At 40.6% G+C, this 18,716-nt stretch overlaps 1 protein-coding gene across 3 annotated transcripts in view; it reads right to left on the reverse strand.

Moving 5' to 3' along the window:
• Positions 1 to 18,716, reverse strand: part of Zmat4 (zinc finger, matrin type 4) — a 391,831-nt gene that overhangs the window by 37,964 nt on the left and 335,151 nt on the right. For all 3 annotated transcript variants that reach the window (XM_039094822.2, NM_001134747.1, XM_039094823.2), the window contains one exon: positions 10,188 to 10,284. In XM_039094822.2, the coding sequence (XP_038950750.1) occupies positions 10,188 to 10,284 (97 nt within the window). The remainder of the gene's footprint in view (positions 1 to 10,187; positions 10,285 to 18,716) is intronic.

Below are 18,716 nucleotides of genomic sequence, written 5' to 3' on the forward strand. Positions count from 1 at the left end.
AAATCTAATTAAGACACTCGCCAAGAGAATACCACAGACTTTGACATTGGCCTGGAATCATAGTGTCAGGAGTCAACACAGCTTGCCGAGGTTACCTCAGGCGAATCAAACTAGGAAATAAGCAGATATCATTACTATCTGACAAGAGGGGTTGGGGATTTAGCTCAGTGGTAGAGCGCTTGCCTAGCAAGCACAAGGCCCTGGGTTCGGTCCCCAGCTCTGAAAAAAAAAAAAAAAGGAAAAGAAAAAAAATCTGACAAGATATACCTCAAATCTTGGACATAGTATACTGTTTAAAGGATCACTTCATTATGAGACTATTACAATTTTGAACGTGTAGGCATAAGTTCAGATATATCCAATTTTGTCAAGCTAAGATTGTTAGATATAGAGTTACAGATTAACTATTGCCTGGTAATAATGGGTAACTTTATTACCTTACTCTCACAAATGAAACAATCATACTAACAAAAACTACAGTAATAGAAGCTAAATTACTTCATAAATCAAAACGACTTAACAAGCACCTACAAAATATTCCATCCAAATACCATAGAGTACACATTCTGCCCAAGAGCCCTCAAACCTCCTCTAAAAGAAATCATATATTAAGACACAAAGCAAGTCTCAATCAATACAGAAAAATTCAAATAATGACTTATATTCTGTCTGATCATGGATGGAATAAAGCTAGAAATAAACAGCAAGAGAAAGAACAGGAAATTCTCTAAACCATGAAAATCAAACAACACATTACCAAATAATGCATGTACCACTGAGGAATTGAATTAAATAAAACAAACAAGAAAACAAACAAAACCTTCTGGAATGGATTAAAAATTAACATACTTAATTCAGTGCACACACCTGAAGCTCAGGGAACATTTCATAAGAGGTGGGTGGAAAGATCGGAAGAGACAGAAGACCAGAGTGCTTGTTATGAGGTCGTGTCTCCTAATGATGTCAGATCAGAAGCTACATTCATAAATGATACCAGCATGAGGATCAGGCATGAGCTGAACCAGTATAACACCAGTAAACATGTCCAGAGCCCATAGGACCTCAATCTTATACAAAGAAGGTCAGGCAACTAAAGGATGCTTAGAGCAAGAGAACTACTTTCCTCCAGGGGCCACCTGATTATTCAATACCAAATAGTCAGCCCTGAAAACATACGTACAAATAACACTGAGCAGGTTGTGATTATGTATTTAGGAATATACATGTTTATGAATAGGTATACTCAAATGTATGCAACCATAATTAATGAAAACAGGCCATAAACCCGAAAGACAATAAGGAGGGATGTATGGGAGGGTTTGAAGAAAGGTAAAGGAAAGGGGATTTTGGAATTATACTAATCTCGAAAAAAAAAAGGGAATAAATTTTAAAAATGAAGATACATGGGATACAATGAAAGAAACTCTAAGTTCATGGCTACAAGTGCCCACATTAAACACCAAAAGGTCTCAAACAAATAATTAAATGATGTACCTTAGTCACTTGGAAAATAAGAACAAGCCAGACTTCAAAGCGATAAAGCTAAGAAGATGCTTAAGATTAGACAGAAATCAATGAACTTAAAATTACAGGAATTAATGAATTACAAAGTTGCTCTTTAAAAAAATAAGATTGGTAACTTCAGCAAAATCAACCAAAAGAAAGAGAAAAGACTCAGATTAGTAACACCAGAGATGAAAAGTGAGAATTTACAACAGATATAAATGAAACTCAGAAAATCATGAAGGCATACTTTTTAAAAATGTATGTTCCATTAAATCTGAAAATATAAAGATTATTTAGTGATTTTTCTAGACCCATATGAACCAAAGATAAAACAAATGAGATACATAATAATAATGTCATGTTCCAGGAGGAACCATTGAGCCAGGCCATAAAGAAGAAATAGCTTGACTCTTTCTCGAACTATTCCATAAAGTGGAAAAGAAAATACTTTCGAACTCATTTGAAAGTCATCGTTACTCTGCTACTCAAACCAGAAGAAACAAAAGTAGAAAATTACAGACAAATCTCCATGATAAACATCTATGTAATAAATAGAAATGGAATTGAAGAACATAGAAAAGGTCATTCATCCTGATGATGGTAGTGTGGTTGCAGAAATGCAGGGATGGTTCGATATAAGTAAATCAGTAAGTAGTATATCTCATAAATAGACTTGAGAACAGAAATCGCTTAATCATTTCAATATACTCAGAAAAAGCCCTTGACAAAGTTCAACATGTCTTCATGATTAAAACTTTGAAGAAATTAGGAATGAAGAAAACACAATAGAATCTCTTCTCTCTCTCTCTCTCTCTCTCTCTCTCTCTCTCTTTCTCTCTCTCTCCACACACACACACACACACACACACACACACACACGATGAATCAAAGCAACATAATGATAATTGAACAATTTCTAATGCATTTTCTCTAGGAGCAGGACGATGACAAGAAAGCCTTTTCTCTCTACTCCTGTTTGGTATATAATGTTTGACATCTTAGCTAAAGCAGGAAGATAAGACAGGAAAATAAAGCATATCCAAACTGGAAGCATACGATGTGCATCTTTACAAGAGAGACCCTAAATACTCCACCAGGAAACTCATAGAGCTGATAGACAATTTCACCAAAGCTTCAGGATACAAAGTTAACTCATGAAAGTCAGCAGGTTCTCTCTATATCAATACCAGGCACACTGAATAAGAATCAAGAAAACAATTCCATTAAGAGTTGGATCAACAACAACCAAACACGAACAAATAAAAATTGGAATAAACATAACCAAACAAGTGAGAGATCTCTACCATGAAACACTGACAACATTGGCAAGGGCCATGAGGAAGACATAAGGATATGGAAAGACCTCTGATGGTCACAGACTGGAAGCTTAATACTGGGAAAATCATGCCAAAAATCAATCTATAGATTCAGTGCATTCTCCAACCAAAATCCAACATCATACTTCATACAAATATAGAAGTAAAGGCTAAAATTCTCATGGAAACAAGAAAGACCCTAGATCGTCAAAGTAATCTTGAGCAAACTCCCAAAGAAAGCTTACTCTTCTTCTTGCCATAGTCACCGACTGTCAAAAGCGATGAGGACTGTGTCTCTCCACCATTCACAAAGGCAGCATCCTCAACAAAGGATGCTGAAAAAACTGGACAGCAACATGTGGAAGGATGTTGTTTATCTCTTACCGGAGGCAATTCAACTACAGGGCTTCAAAGATGTGGTTGAAAATTTTATAATGGAACCTATTGCATTAGGTGCTTTCCCATGACTACGATAAAACACCATGACCAGGGAAACTTTTATAAGAGAGAGTTTGGTTTGGGTTCTGGTTACACAGAGTTAGAGTCCATACTGTTTGGGACAACACCCATGATCTTGAGCAGCAGCAGAAGCAGAAGGTTGAGAGCTCAGTCCTTCAACACAAGCACGGAGCAGAGGGTTGACTGCAAGTAGATAACGCCTTTACTCTCAAAGCCCACCTCCAAGCATGTTCTTCTCCAGCAAGACTGAATCACCCAACCTCCCCAAACAGTGCCATTAACTGAGTACCATTTACTCAAATGTGCGGGATCGCTGGAGGCATTTCTTTTATGGAATGTGTGTGTGTGTGTGTGTGTGTGTGTGTGTGTGTGTGTGTGTGTGTGTGTGTGTGTGTAATCATTACATAGAATTAATGTGTGCTAATAAAGATATTAAAAAGGAGTAAGAAATATGTGACAGCAGGGTGGATAAAGTTAGACACTCTTCTAAGCCACTGTACAGCAGTGTATTTTTATAAAATAGCTGAGATGAATAAATTCTTCGAAAAATGGATCTTCTCAAAATACGAAGCTCTAGAAGCAGATGAGTTCACTGATGAGTTATTCCTAAAGGAGACTCGCTTGCCACTCACATATTCAAGGGTCAAAAGTAGAAGGAAAAAGTTTGAACACACCTTATACTGGAACTAAGACCATGCAAGAAAAATTAAGGTCCAAATGTATGTCATTAAAAAGATTCATAAAGAGATCACACACGCACACACACATACACACACACACACACACACACCCGACACCACACACACACATACACACACACACCCGACACCACACACACACATACACACACACCACACCACACACACACAACACACACACATATACACACACAACACACATACACACATACTACATACACACACATCACACATACACACACACAACATACACACACCACATACACACACACATACATACACACACCACACATACACACATACACACACACCACACACACACATACACACACATACCACACATACACACACACCACATACACACACACACCACACATACACACACACACACAGGGCAGGAAGGGTGAGGGAGAAATATTAAAATGTTTTTAGACATTCATTCCATGAATACATACAAATAAAATATTCCAAGGAAAATGAGGTCTCAGTGAAATGTTGGGTTGATACTTGGCAGTCATTGGCCGCCATCTAATAGTTTATAAGTGAAAATGAAGATAATATAATCACACTAGTGCACCAGGAAAGTAGAAACACTTGATGAAATTCACCGTCCAATCGTAAGAAGAATGTTAGAGACAAGAAAGTGTCTCACGCGCACTTCCACAGTTACCTGAAGGTCCCTGAGATGACAATGGAGCAACCGTGCAGCTACCTGCACCTGCATTGCAGAGACCTCCACTGTGACCAGGCAGGGAGCCAAAGGTGAGAGGGGCAGATGAACTCCCACTGTTTGCTGACGATGTGGTTCTCACACAGAAAATCCCCGATTATTTGCTGATGGAATTGGACTGTTAAGTAAATTTAACAAAGCAATTGGATACAGGCTCAGGAACATTACTGCTTATAACTGCGTCTTTTATTTTTTTTTTAAATGATCTCGTTTCTATTCCAGTCTCTTAATATGGCACAAAGTCATTTGCCTTTGTGTTTGATCTAATACTCTCCAAACAGCAAGTCCTTAGGAAGAAACTTAAACAGACATGTGCGAGATTCCCGCAGATAAACCTGTGAAACCCCACAGAAAGTGTCAGAGGATCTGTCGAAGGATGCTGTACACAGAGTTGGCAGATATCAAATGTTTCCAGGAAAATCTTCAATTTGATTCTACAAGTTTATGTAGAAACACAAAGGATCAAGAATAATGAAAATGGTTTTGAAATAAAATGTAAAAGCAGATAATTTACTCGATTAGCTACCGAGACTTACCATAAAGCTATAGGAGACACTGTACAATGGGGAAGGAAAGATGTGCACTAGGGCAGGGAGTCCAGAGTCCAGGCAGGACACAGGCACGCCTGAAAACCACCTGGTTCACAACATACAGACACACCTGAAAACCACCTGGTTCACAACATACAGACACACCTGAAAACCACCTGGTTCACAACATATAGACACACCTGAAAACCACCTGGTTCACAACATACAGACACACCTGAAAACCACCTGGTTCGTAACATACAGACACACCTGAAAACCACCTGGTTTGTAACATACAGACACACCTGAAAACCACCTGGTTTGTAACATACAGACATCCCTGAAAACCACCTGGTTTGTAACATACAGACACACCTGAAAACCACCTGGTTTGTAACATACAGACATCCCTGAAAACTACTTGGTTTACAACATACATACATGCTTGAAAAACCACCTGGTTTACAACATACAGACACACCTGAAAAACCACTTGGTTTATAACATATAGATAAGCCTGTAACCACCTGGCTTACAAACAGGACAATTGAGATTCTCTTTGAAATGAATGATAGTGGATCTGCTAGTATTCATATAGGAAACATTTGAAGATTGACTCCTCCATCAGAATATGCCAAAAAATTGACCCCTACATTCCTAAAAGGCAGACAATGTAACATGCACATAGTAACATGGAAATTTATCTTGATAACCTTGGGATGAATGCACAAATCTCAAATCATGCTCATATAACTTAAGCTATAATAAGCTGGACTTTATTAAAAATTAGGAAATTCTATAGCTTGTGAAGAAAATAAGGATACATGGATATAGATTGGTTGAAGCATTTTTCTGTTTGTGTGAGACCCTGAGTTTGATATGTAGAACAAGACAGGCAGGAAAGGAGAAACAGAAAGCAGATGAGGGTGTTAAAATGGAACATGGGTTTAGAGAGATGACTAAGCAGTTAAGAGCACTTACTGCTCTTCCACAGGACCTGAGTTCAGTTCTAGCACCTACATCTGGCAGCTCACAACCGGCTGTACTTACAGCTCCAGGGATCTGACATTCCCAACTGACTTCTGTGGGCACCTACCTAATTGTCTATTTATATGCACATGTGTGCACACACATACACACAGAGCACACACAGAGAGAAACAGAGACAGAGCAACGTGTTTACAAAGGATGCACAAAGACACACTCACACACACACACACACACACACACACACACACACACACAAAGAAACATGCATATACAGGATGCTCCCTACACACAGGAACATGTACACAAAGATGCCCACACACAGATACAAATACACAGACACACCACAGAAGCACCTATACATGTATAAAAAGGATGTGTATGCAGACACACACACACACACACACACACACACACACACACAAGCATGTGGAGAAAGGATTAAGTGTATGGGGAAAGAGAACAGACACCCAGAAGAGGACCAATGAAATTCCTTGGCTCATTACCCCTCATTTCGCTCAAGAGAGGAGCAGAGCTTTGCTTGTGCGATAGAAGCCAGATGTATGTGACTAGAAGGTTCTTACACCATACGTATCTATTGAATCACATGGGCAAAGTGGGACTTCCATTTTAAAAGTGCACCACAGCTCTCTTTACCAGCATGTCTCGGTTGAAGGTGAATGTTTGTGAACTGAGTGTTGAGCAGTCGTTAAACGTAAAGGCAGACCCTGCTGGTACCAGTCCTTGTTCTGTTAGGTGCTAGCAACTGAACCTCTCCAAGGTCCACTTTCCCTGGAGGATAATAATGAAATTTTATGGGCACAGATGGAGAGATGTCTGTGGAGCTGGAGACAATGTCTGAATAGTTGTTCGTGGGAACATATGCCGCTTAAAGTCACTACTGTTCCTTTTTTATTTATTAAGAAGAATTAATGCACCCTCTTAAAAGATTATAAATACACAAGTGCAGATAGTTTCATGTCATCCTGCCCACTGGACACTGATTAACTAAAATATATAGAGTGCCTCTTATCCATTATTAATTAGGGAGATGAGGAAAAGAGATTACTTGGGAGCGTATGAAATAGTCAATGTTATCAATCAATTCAGAAGCTGCAGGGTATTCCACAGAGTTGAGAAATTTTCTCTGTTAACTTTTTAGGGTTTCTTTTGATGTAGACCCTCTCTGGAGAAGACTGCAGCAAAGGAAGCTTGGACTCTCAACACAGTGGAAGGAAGAGAAAACAGACTCCAGCTGATTCTTGCTCTAAACTTCCTCCCCTGAGGCTGACCTCCTATAACTTACATGTCACTGTCTAGGATGTTCCTATTCACATTATAGCCTGGGAAATTATTACTCATGTTTTAACATAACCTACTCGTTCTACCAAAGCCTGTCTTGGGGTTTCTAAAACAAACAACATGACCAGAAGCAACCTGTAAGGAAAGAGTTTACCTCACTTAAGCTTCTAGCTAATAGCCCATCACTGAGAGATGTCAAGGCAACAATCCAAGCAGGGCAGGAACTTGGGGAGAAGAACTGAAGCAGAGACCATGGAGGATTGCTAGTTACTGGCTTGCTGTTCATGGCTTGCACAACCTGCTTTCTTATACCATCTAGGACCACCTGCCCAGGGCTGAAACCATCCAGTGAGCTGGTTTCTCTCACATCAATTATTAATTAAGAAAACATGCCCACACGCCTACCTGAAAGCTAATCTGATTGAGGCATGCTCTCAGTTGTAGCTTCCTTGACTCAGATAACTCTGGCTTGTGTCATGTAAACAAAAAATTGGCAAGGACACCCACCTCTTGACAGGTATGGAGATCCATGCTAAACACCGTAATGAACTCTTCCTGGTGTGTGTGTGTGTGTGTGTGTGTGTGTGTGTGTGTGTGTGTGTGTGTGTGTGTGAGATCTGTACCAATGTCCCAGCAAAACTGGCCTCACTTGTCCTCTCCCCTGTTCTCATGGCTCTGGTTGGTGCAGTGTACACTGTGAGAGAACATCTCCTCAGCTAGTTGGGGTTCCATAAGAGAAAGATCTACATCTACTCAACCCCCTGCCCCCAAGTTACAGGGATGAGAGTGGCACTCAATAAAAGTTTGCTGGAAGACATTAATTATTCACAGGAGTTTAATACAGTCAGGTCTGTTAAATGATTCTCTTCATGAATTTTTTAGAAATGAAAACAATTGCTTCTAGTTGGATTCCATCTTTTTGAGACATTCTTTGTACCTTATGCCCTATACCCTACTTTATGAGTATTCTCTTAACAGCCTCAGCAGCTGCCTTTGCATCGCTGGCCACAGTGCTGCTGACTCCGAGAGCATACAGTAGTAACCTAGGCGAGATCATGCCTGCGGCCTGTTCCAGTTAAAAATCTGAGAATCTTCGGAGAAAAAGAAATCAGAGCAGGGATTTACTTAATTGGCAATACGTGTGTGTGTGTGTGTGTGTGTGTGTGTGTGTGTGTTTTGTGTGTGTGTGAGAGAGAGAGAGAGCATGTGCTCACGTGCATATGAGCATGTGTACATGTGTGTGTACATACATATATACATATACATATATATATACACACAGACATATTGCCAAGATTTAATATGTATTAAATTTGCACCTGACCTAGATATTATATGTATATTCATATATATGTATGTATGCACACGTATGTACACAAATAGATACACATATGTCACACACGTATGACTTAAATATGAATTAAATATACCAGGGGTAAGTTACATTTTCATAATAGTTGAGAACATATACCCAGAACGGGAACACGATAGGAGATATTTGCAGAGATTGACTGCAGGACACAGAAGCTTTTAGTAAAGCCAACAAAAACAGGGATCATATCAAGTTACTCAAAAACAAAACAGAGTCCTAAAAAGTTTCCTCAAGGTCACAAAGCATGCTGAATTACTTTTGAAAAAAATTCCATTATTTGTGCTGAAGTAGGAGAAACAGCTGCTCTTCCAGTAATGCTAGGCACATTTGGAAGACTCAAGCTGCATAAATGTCAAGGAGACTTTGGAGATAAGAAGATAAAATGTACATCAGTCTGACTTTCTGGAGATAAATAACATGTCTGGGTTTAATGATCTTGCAAAAACAAGTTCACAAGAAGGACCCAAGAGTGGGAACAGAGAAAGAGTGGGAACAGAAATAGAAGAAACAAACAGAGAAGGGGCAGAAACAGAGAAGGAGTGATAACATGGATAAGTGTGAACAGGGAAGGAGTGTGAACAGGGAAGGAGTGTGAACAGGGAAGGAGTAGGGCCAGGGAAAGAGTGTGAACAGGGAAGGAGAGGAAACAGGGAAGGAGAGTGAACAGGGAAAGAGTGTGAACAGGGAAGGAAAAGAAACAGGGAAGGAGTGTGAACAGGGAAGGAGAGGAAACAGGGAAGGAGAGTGAACAGGGAAAGAGTGTGAACAGGGAAGGAAAAGAAACAGGGAAGGAGTGTGAACAGGGAAGGAGAGGAAACAGGGAAGGAGTGTGAACAGGGAAAGAGTGTGAACAGGGAAAGAGTGTGAACAGGGAAGGAAAAGAAACAGGGAAGGAGAGGAAACAGGGAAGGAGAGGAAACAGGGAAGGAGTGTGAACAGGGAAGGAGTGTGAACAGGGAAGGAGTGTGAACAGGGAAGGAGTGTGAACAGGGAAGGAGTGTGAACAGGGAAGGAGAGGAAACAGGGAAGGAGAGGAAACAGGGAAAGAGTGTGAACAGGGAAAGAGTGTGAACAGGGAAAGAGTGTGAACAGGGAAAGAGTGTGAACAGGGAAGGAGAGGAAACAGGGAAGGAGAGGAAACAGGGAAGGAGTGTGAACAGGGAAGGAGTGTGAACAGGGAAGGAGTGTGAACAGGGAAGGAGTGTGAACAGGGAAGGAGTGTGAACAGGGAAGGAGTGTGAACAGGGAAGGAGTGTGAACAGGGAAGGACAGGAACAGAGTACCTACTTGGTCTGATGTTTTGATCCTTGCAGGTGTGCATGATACTGTTCTATTGAGTTGAGCGAGACACTGCAGGTGGTACATCTGTAAGTGCGTCTCAGACCTGTGGGTGACAGACAGGCTTCGTTAGCTGCATCTTGCCATTGCTCCTGATGATGAGTGAATTTTAGAATTTCTACAGAGGCAAGCTGTATCGGAGAAGACTCCTGCCCCCCCACCCCCACTCCAAGGCCACTCTTGCCCCTCGTCCCAGAGCCCAAGCCACCAGACTCAGCAGAAGCGGGAATATGCAGGTGTTTGGACTCAGACTGTCCTATTCATAGATGGCTGAAGCAACTCTGAACTATCAAGATAAATGTTTTGGGGATTTTCTAACTCAGGCTAAGGAGTATGCTGTTCCTCTCCCTGCCCTCCTCCCACTTCACGCAAGTACTAAAGACATCATTTTATTCTGTACAGTAAAATGAAAAACATTAAAAAATAAAACCTGTCCCATTCCTTTGCCATCTCCATTCCAAAACAGAACTGAAGTATAACACTAGATATCACTAACTTACACTTGATACCAGGACTGTTTAATAAAATCAAGTAACCAATAGGAAAAAAAAAAAAACAATCAATTCTTGGGCAGTCTGACCTCCCATCAGAGTTAAGAATATCTATGTATTCTTCTGTTTATTTGCTTGCCTCCTTAATACCACATCAGCTTTGGGCTAGGCATTAGGAATTCCAAAGTAGAAAAGTCATGCTTTCCTTTTAAGGAGTTGAGCAAAATCTCGAGTGTTTCAGAGCAGGAATTTATCCAAAGGTGAATTTGCATTACCAAGCAGTCTTATCTACATCGCATTAAACCTCTGGCACAGTAGAGGTCCACAGTGGTCCACTTTCCTCCTGCTGCTATATCCCCAAGAGAGGGGGCGGAGAGTGAAGCTAATGCTGAATCCTATAGGGCAGGAGTGCATGCTAGTCAGTTTGAGACCCTTGTAAGGAGGGGTGAATCTGTGCTAGCTTGCATAGTCTCTGTGAAGTCGCCTGTCATTCCCCATTGCTTCCAACGCTTCCACACTGCATCCTCAGCCTTGAAGGAAGCAGGGAAACATAATGAGGAAAAGAAAGAATAGACAAAGTCCCAGGAGACAACCACGAAGCCCCAGCAGGGAAAAAAAGGACCCTACTACACGCTTCTTCATGACGAGCAGTAGGCACTTCAGCTCTGCCTTGGAAACGCGAGTGGGAATTTCCCACGTCTGTGGAGGAGCAAAGGACTTCTTGAAATTGAATATCCAGGCCAGGAGAAAAAGACCCCACAGAGGCAATGCCAAGTGGGAGAATAAATAAGGAAAAGAAAGCTGCTTCTTGAGTCTGGCTTCAGATGATGAAATTCAGTAGCATCATCAGACCTGCCCTTGCACCAGGATGTAAGGAAAGAGCCAAGCTCCAAGGCAAGAGCAGAGTGGGGGCCGGACCTCAAACAGCTGCCCAAGAAAAAGTAATTATAGCAGTGGTTCGTAAGCTCCAGTTGGCTGCAACCCTTTAATGTTACAATTCCTCGTGTGGTGGTGAACCCCCCCTCCCCCAATCACATGCTATTTCATAACCGTAACTTTACTACTGTAATGAATCACAACGTAGACATCTGATATGCAGGATATCGGCTCTGAGACCCTACGAAAGGTCCTCTGACCCCCAAAGCAGTCACACCCTACATGTTGAGAACCACTGTTCTATAGGTGATGTTCAGTAAGCTAAGCACAGGGCCCAGAGATGTTTCAAACCAGAACTCCACCCTACCCTCTACTCAATAAACGGACAAACTGAACCACACCAAACAACACCAAAACCTCCCAGCTCCCTGTTGTGTCTCACTTCTTTGAAACTTGACTGAGTCCCAGGAATGGTGGATCTTAGGAATGAAAACCAAGCTGCTCCGTTAAAAAGAGCTGAGCTTGCACTGCCTTCCCATTTCTGAAAGCTCATCCCCCTCCCCAAACCCAGAGGCTGTAAGTTATCACAGCCAGTATAGAAGTTGTCAGGATGCTTATCCAGGCCTGATCCATTCTGCTCTTTTATGCATAGAATCAAAATATGAAATCCGGCTTCAGGCAGTAACTCCCTCCAGAGGTCTCCATCAATCTTTTCATAATAAACAGTAACTGCTTCGGGTGAGTCCTCCTTAGAGCTCACACTAATCAAAGAACTCCTCGTAAAAAAATGGAGGCTCAGTTTGGCAATAGGCATAAATATTTATGCTTAAAACTGGGAACTTTTAAGAACATCAACAAATTAAAAAAAAAAAATTCTGACCTGCCACTTTCCACAAGAATTCTTGTGCTCTGCAGTCAAACCAAGACACAGGCAGGGTTATCAGGTACTTTCTTGTAGCACAAACTACAGGGGTAAGAAGTGGGCATAAAGAAGAAAACCAGAGGGGTAGAGGGAACCTCCCCCACATGAGACATGGCATTCTCAGTGAGAACTGTGGGCTTTATTAATACTTAGTTGAAATCCTAACTACTTTGGAATTATATGGCTCTTTTCCCTCTGGGAACTACAGAATCTAATTATTAAATCAAAAATGTCAACTTCCTTACTGAATCCATTTCAGCACAATAGCACATTAACAGTATCCTAAAGCCCTGGAGTCTAGTAGCTGATGGTGTGGGGACGCGGCAGAGAGTTTCTGACTTGGGGGAGCTTCTTGAAGACACATTGGGTTGCTTTTGTATTTCCCAGCATGGTGTTTAGAACGGATAGGTCTGGAGAGGTCGGCAAAATGTGTCTCCTCAATGTGTCTTTTCAAGTCCAATAAAACTGGAGTTCAGATTCTGTCGGCTGCGTTCACGGCACATTAGAGAAATACTTCTGAGCTCGTATTATGATGCCAGGTATTTTACTGAATGCTGAGAATATTGGAAATAATAAGACTCCATGTGTTTTCTTATGGAGCTCGTTCGGGAGAAAGTCAAACAATGAGTTGATGCCCCCTTGAGATCTTGGCACAGAGATGGCTCTCTTAGGCCTCATTAAAGAAGCTACTTCTGCGCTGGACAGTAGGAAACAGAAACTTGCAAGTGGACCAAGCACTGAGACTGAATGATTGTGACATACTCCACCCTAAATATGACCCACACTGACCTCCAAGGCTGAGGGAACATCATGGAAGAGGAGGCAGAGAAAGAATGTATCAGAGGCTGGAGAGGACAGACTTGAAACAGTGTCTTCTGGACTCAAAGCACCTGTGGTAGCTTGAGTCAGACCTGAACAGTATCCAGCATGGATGGGGGGGGCAAGGGTTCTCAAGGCTCTACCCCTGGGTGAGGAACTATTGGAAGTTAATGTCCTCCAGGGAAGGGAAAACAATCTATTTGATTTGGGGATATGGCCCTTGATAGGTTGGCCTTGGTCTAAGGTGTGGCCCCACACTCCTACCCATGTGGGCATCACTAACTGGATCCAGTGGGTGCTATGAGAAGTCTGACAGAAACAGGATGGAAACCTGTTTGTAAATAGATGCTGAGTAAGGAATGGCCCAGTGAGAGGAGACAGCCATGGCGGGCAGGGGAGGAACTGGGTCATCATGAATGGTGGTCACCCAAAACGAAAATGACGAGATGAGTTAAAGAGCCAAACAGCCTTGCCAATGGAGAATCCAGCATCCACTGGTATATCATTTGAAACCCAAGGAAAACCAAATATATGCCCAAAGCAAAACCTAACCACACAGTATGCCTGAACACTTGAATTGCTGCATAAAGTTCTCAAGGTGAGGAAAAACAAAAGCAAATTAAACAAAACCCTATGCTGGATTGAATTTGAGATCTATAGGCAAAACAATGACATGAATATCACAAAAATAAATATGGCACTGGCAAAATGAAACCAGGCTCGATTTGTGGAAAGAAGAGAAGCAAGTCCTAAACATTGTCCTCTAACTTCACATGTACACTATGATGTTCATGCATGCTCACATATACACACAAACACACACTCACATATACACATACACACACAAACATACACTCACATATACACATACATACACATGCTCACTTACACAGCACATACACATAAACGAACACACAAACACACACACTCACATACATACAACATATATACGCCCATACAGACAGCACACTCTCAAAAATACATACTCACACACATGTATATGCACAAAAACACACTGACAGACAACACATATACATACATACTCAATACATTAAACACATGCACACAAAACACACAAATGTACACAAACTCACATATTTTCAACACACACAAACACACTTACTACACACACACACAAATGTACACTAACATACACACATATATACACATGCTCACATATACACAACACACAATAATATGCACACACTCACATATACACACAAACACACACTCACATACATACACACAAACACACATATACATATATATGCAAAAAACACACTGACATACATACAACACATACATACACATATACTCAATAACAAAACACATGTACACAAAATGCACAAATGTACACAAACTTACATATATTCAACATACACACACTCACTACACACAGAAATGCACACACATGTACACACAAAAACCACAGACAACATTCACACTGACACACAACACATACACTCACATACATACACACACATATACACAGCACACACATAAACACTCACAAATGAAATTTTAAATGTAAAAAGAGAAAATTAAGGAAGAAAAAGGAACATACGAGTATTTTTAAATTGCTCTTAATTTACCCAAAGGCCACCAACAACGTAGATATTATATTTTAGTGTTCATAATATGCATGGAGTTCAAGTAAAGAATGAGGGGGAGTGGAAAACCACTAGTGAGGAATCATCTTATTTGATGTGAAACAGTGCCATTTTAAATCTAAAGCAGTGGGGATGTAAGGCAATGAGAGTCCCAAATACTCTGTTACAGCAATTACTAAACAAATGTAAAAAGCTAAGGGCAGAGAACTCATGCAGAGCGATAAGCATTTCTATTAGTGAGCTAGAAAGAAGGGACAGAAATCAGAGAACATGGAACTGTGGGAAAGTGACAGTCTGTATACACCCACACATACAGCACACACTCTACACATGTTTACTACACGCACACATGTATACCACAAACATATATACCACACATACACAGTCATTCAAGAACCACACATATACCCCCTAAACACACATACCACCTCTCCCTCCCATATATATATATATATATATATATATATATATATATATATGTGGAAGAAATAAAAATAGAAAACAGATGGAACACAGAGAAAAGAAACATCAAAGGGATAAAAGTAAACTCAACCACAGTAATAATTACACTAAATATAAATAGGTTAAAAAATCTTAAAATGCTGAAATTGTCAGAGTGGATATAAAAACCAAGACCCAAATATATCAAACACAGACTAGGTTCAAAGGCAGACTTTGTGTGCTTAGAAGCTAGAACTAAAGAGGCCAGAATTGATTCATTAGAACGGTAAGTGAAGAATTAAAAGAGTTGGAATCAAATCATTAGGATAGGAAGTTAAAATGTAGATGCTTCTGTTCATGTCTGAACAGACTTCATAGCAAGGCATTTCCCAGACATAATGATAAGGGGAGAATTTCATCAGCAGAACATAACTCGGAATGTCAGTGAGCTAATAAGAGCTCAAGAACAGGCAATATAAAACCTGATAAAACCAAAGGAAGAAAAAGTCAAGAGCACAACACAAGGGGATATGCTCACCTCGCTCTTGACAGTTAGAAAAACAGGATGAAGAATCAACAGTGCCCAGAAAACCAGAGCAAAAGTATCATCCATCTTGAACTAACTAATTTATATTTGTAACTGTACCTCTGTAAGTGTTCACTGAGAGACACCCACGTGCAGTGTGTGCTGAGCTCCTGTAAACCTGTAAACTTAAATTATGTTTGTAGAGGGTAGTTTTGATGACACTTCAATTAAATTGGAAATAAATCACAGGAAGATTTGCAAAGCATCTAAAATATTTCTAAATCACTCCTGTAAAGAAAAGCCGAAGACGGCTTGACCCAAGGAAAGAAAACACCACAGACACAGTTGTGGAGAAGGTTGTAGAGAGATTTATAGTCTCGATGCTAAGAGCCTAGAAGATAGCAAGCACTTATACCAATCTGAAGCAGAGGGGGAAATTGTAAGTCACGGGAACCAAGGGCAGGGAGACATCCACATAAAAACTAATAAAACCAAATTCTGGTCTTTGCAAAGGTGGATTCAAATATTGCTCCCAAGTACCATAAGTGGAGATTAAAAACAAACAAACTAGCAAGCAAGCAAACACATACCTCCCAATAAGAGTAGACACCGGTACAGAACATATGGACCAACTTAAGTTGGCAATGCACAAACACTGTAAGCATTTAGTATTTAAATAAATCTCAGAATATGCATGAGTCAGGCACCAGAGTTATGTGCACAGCCACTCAACAACAGACAAGACTAGGTTGTCAAGATTTTCCGATATTGAAAGAAGGAAACCCAGAGGGTTGTTCTGCAAAATCTTTTCAAATACTAAGGGATTTTATAGCATCAACTGCCCAACACACGGTTGGCAGATGGGGGAGGAAATGTCTCAACACCTGCAGAGGAGGGGCAGTTCCACAGCTCTGCATCCAGAATCAAAATTCCCAGCAAACCAGAAGGGAGTTTAATTTGATAGAGAATATTTTTTTTAAGATTTACAGTTGAAATGACATTCAATGCTAGAATTAAAGTTGCCTCTGATTAAGAAAAGATGCCAATTACTCTCAAATTATTTTCCAGACCCATAGTACAATGTATCATTGTAACCTCAACCATTTTATCCAAAAATAAACCTCCAGCACAAACAGAAAGAAGCCAATAGTGTCACTTGGACAAGGGCTGCTCATATCAAACTCAGGGTGTGTTTGCCTTTGAGCAGAGTAAACTTGGTGCTAATGAAGAAAGTCAAAACCAACAAAGATTTGAGAGAAATCCATAGGAACCTATGGAGGTCTGGATCATGGATGGAATCCACATTACATCATGGTTAATAACTGACATTCATTGTAAACTCATTAAAATTGCAATAGGCTTTTGGTAGACTGAGATATATGGGGAAACCAAGAGACCTAGAACGGTCACGACAGTTTCAAAACAGAAAATAGTTTAAGGGGCCACATCGAGTCCATTATGCTCAGTCAGCACCACCACAGGGAACCAGTGGGGCAGGATGGAGTCCTGCTGATTAGAGGGCAGCTGAACAAGCTGAGAAAAGACTTCAAGGCATTTCAGCAGGAATGAAAGCTTTCCCATGGGGAGATACATGTGTGAAGACTAAAGAAACAGAGTCATCTGGGGCCACCAACACTCTAAAAATAAGGAGGTTGGGATGGTGCTGGGACTCAGAAAGGACAGTACAAATCCACTGACCTCAACCTCTAGAACCCACATGAAGGGACAAAGAACCAGATCCACAAAGTTGTCCTCTGATCATTCGCATGGTCACACACGTATCATACACAAACCCACATACACACGCACACACACACACACACACACACACACACTTACACACATCATATGCATACCACCAGAATAAAAAATAAAACGAAGGCTGTGACTATATTTAAATATAAGAGCTAAAACTCTAGAACTAATATAAAAAGGTAAGGACTATAAAATGTCTCAATGAATAATGGCAGAAGCACATTCCATGAAAGAAGCTTCACATACGTGAAAAAGAATAGAACATACTTTATTAAGCATGTGAAGATTTAGCTTATGAAAGATGCCGTCTAGAAACAAAGTGGTAACTTCTACCTGAGGGGAGATGCGTCCAATACAGGGCTGTGTCCCAAATGCAGAATTAACTCCTAATAAAGTATCATTAAAAGGCAACCCAGTATTTCCAATAGCAGACTACTCGATCAGATGTGTCACAAAGGAAGACATAAATATGATCGACAAGCACATGAAAAACATGTTTTGCCATAGTCGTCTCTGGAGAGATGCAAATTAAATGAATGATTAAGCACTATCTCACAGTCGATACGAATGCCACCATCAAATAAAGCAATGCTAAGTGTGACCAACCGTGTGAACAACTAGAATTCACACGTTCCTGGGGCAACTGGAAATGGCACTCCTTGGAGAAGCCATCTGGTTGTTTCTTATAAAGTTTTAATCACACACCTTGCTGTATGGGGGGATAAACATGTGGAGGTGGTGGTGGGAGGAGCTGTGTGTGTGTGTGTGTGTGTGTGTGTGTGTATGTGTGTGAGAGAGAGAGACAGAGAGAGAGAGACAGAGAGACAGAGAGACAGACACAGAGAGAGAATGTGTTAGAATGTGAGAATGTGAGTTTGTGTGTGTGTGTGTGTGTGTGTGTGTGTGTGTGTAACAAGTATGTAGCAGCTTTAATTGTAGTTGCCCAGCAATAAAACTGTCTATCAACCCAAGAATTGGTAAGTTAAGGTATACTTATATAACGACATAAAAAAATGAGAAAAAAGTTTCAATGGACTA

Source organism: Rattus norvegicus, chromosome 16, assembly GCF_036323735.1.
Source record: "Rattus norvegicus strain BN/NHsdMcwi chromosome 16, GRCr8, whole genome shotgun sequence".
Lineage (NCBI taxonomy): Eukaryota > Metazoa > Chordata > Mammalia > Rodentia > Muridae > Rattus > Rattus norvegicus.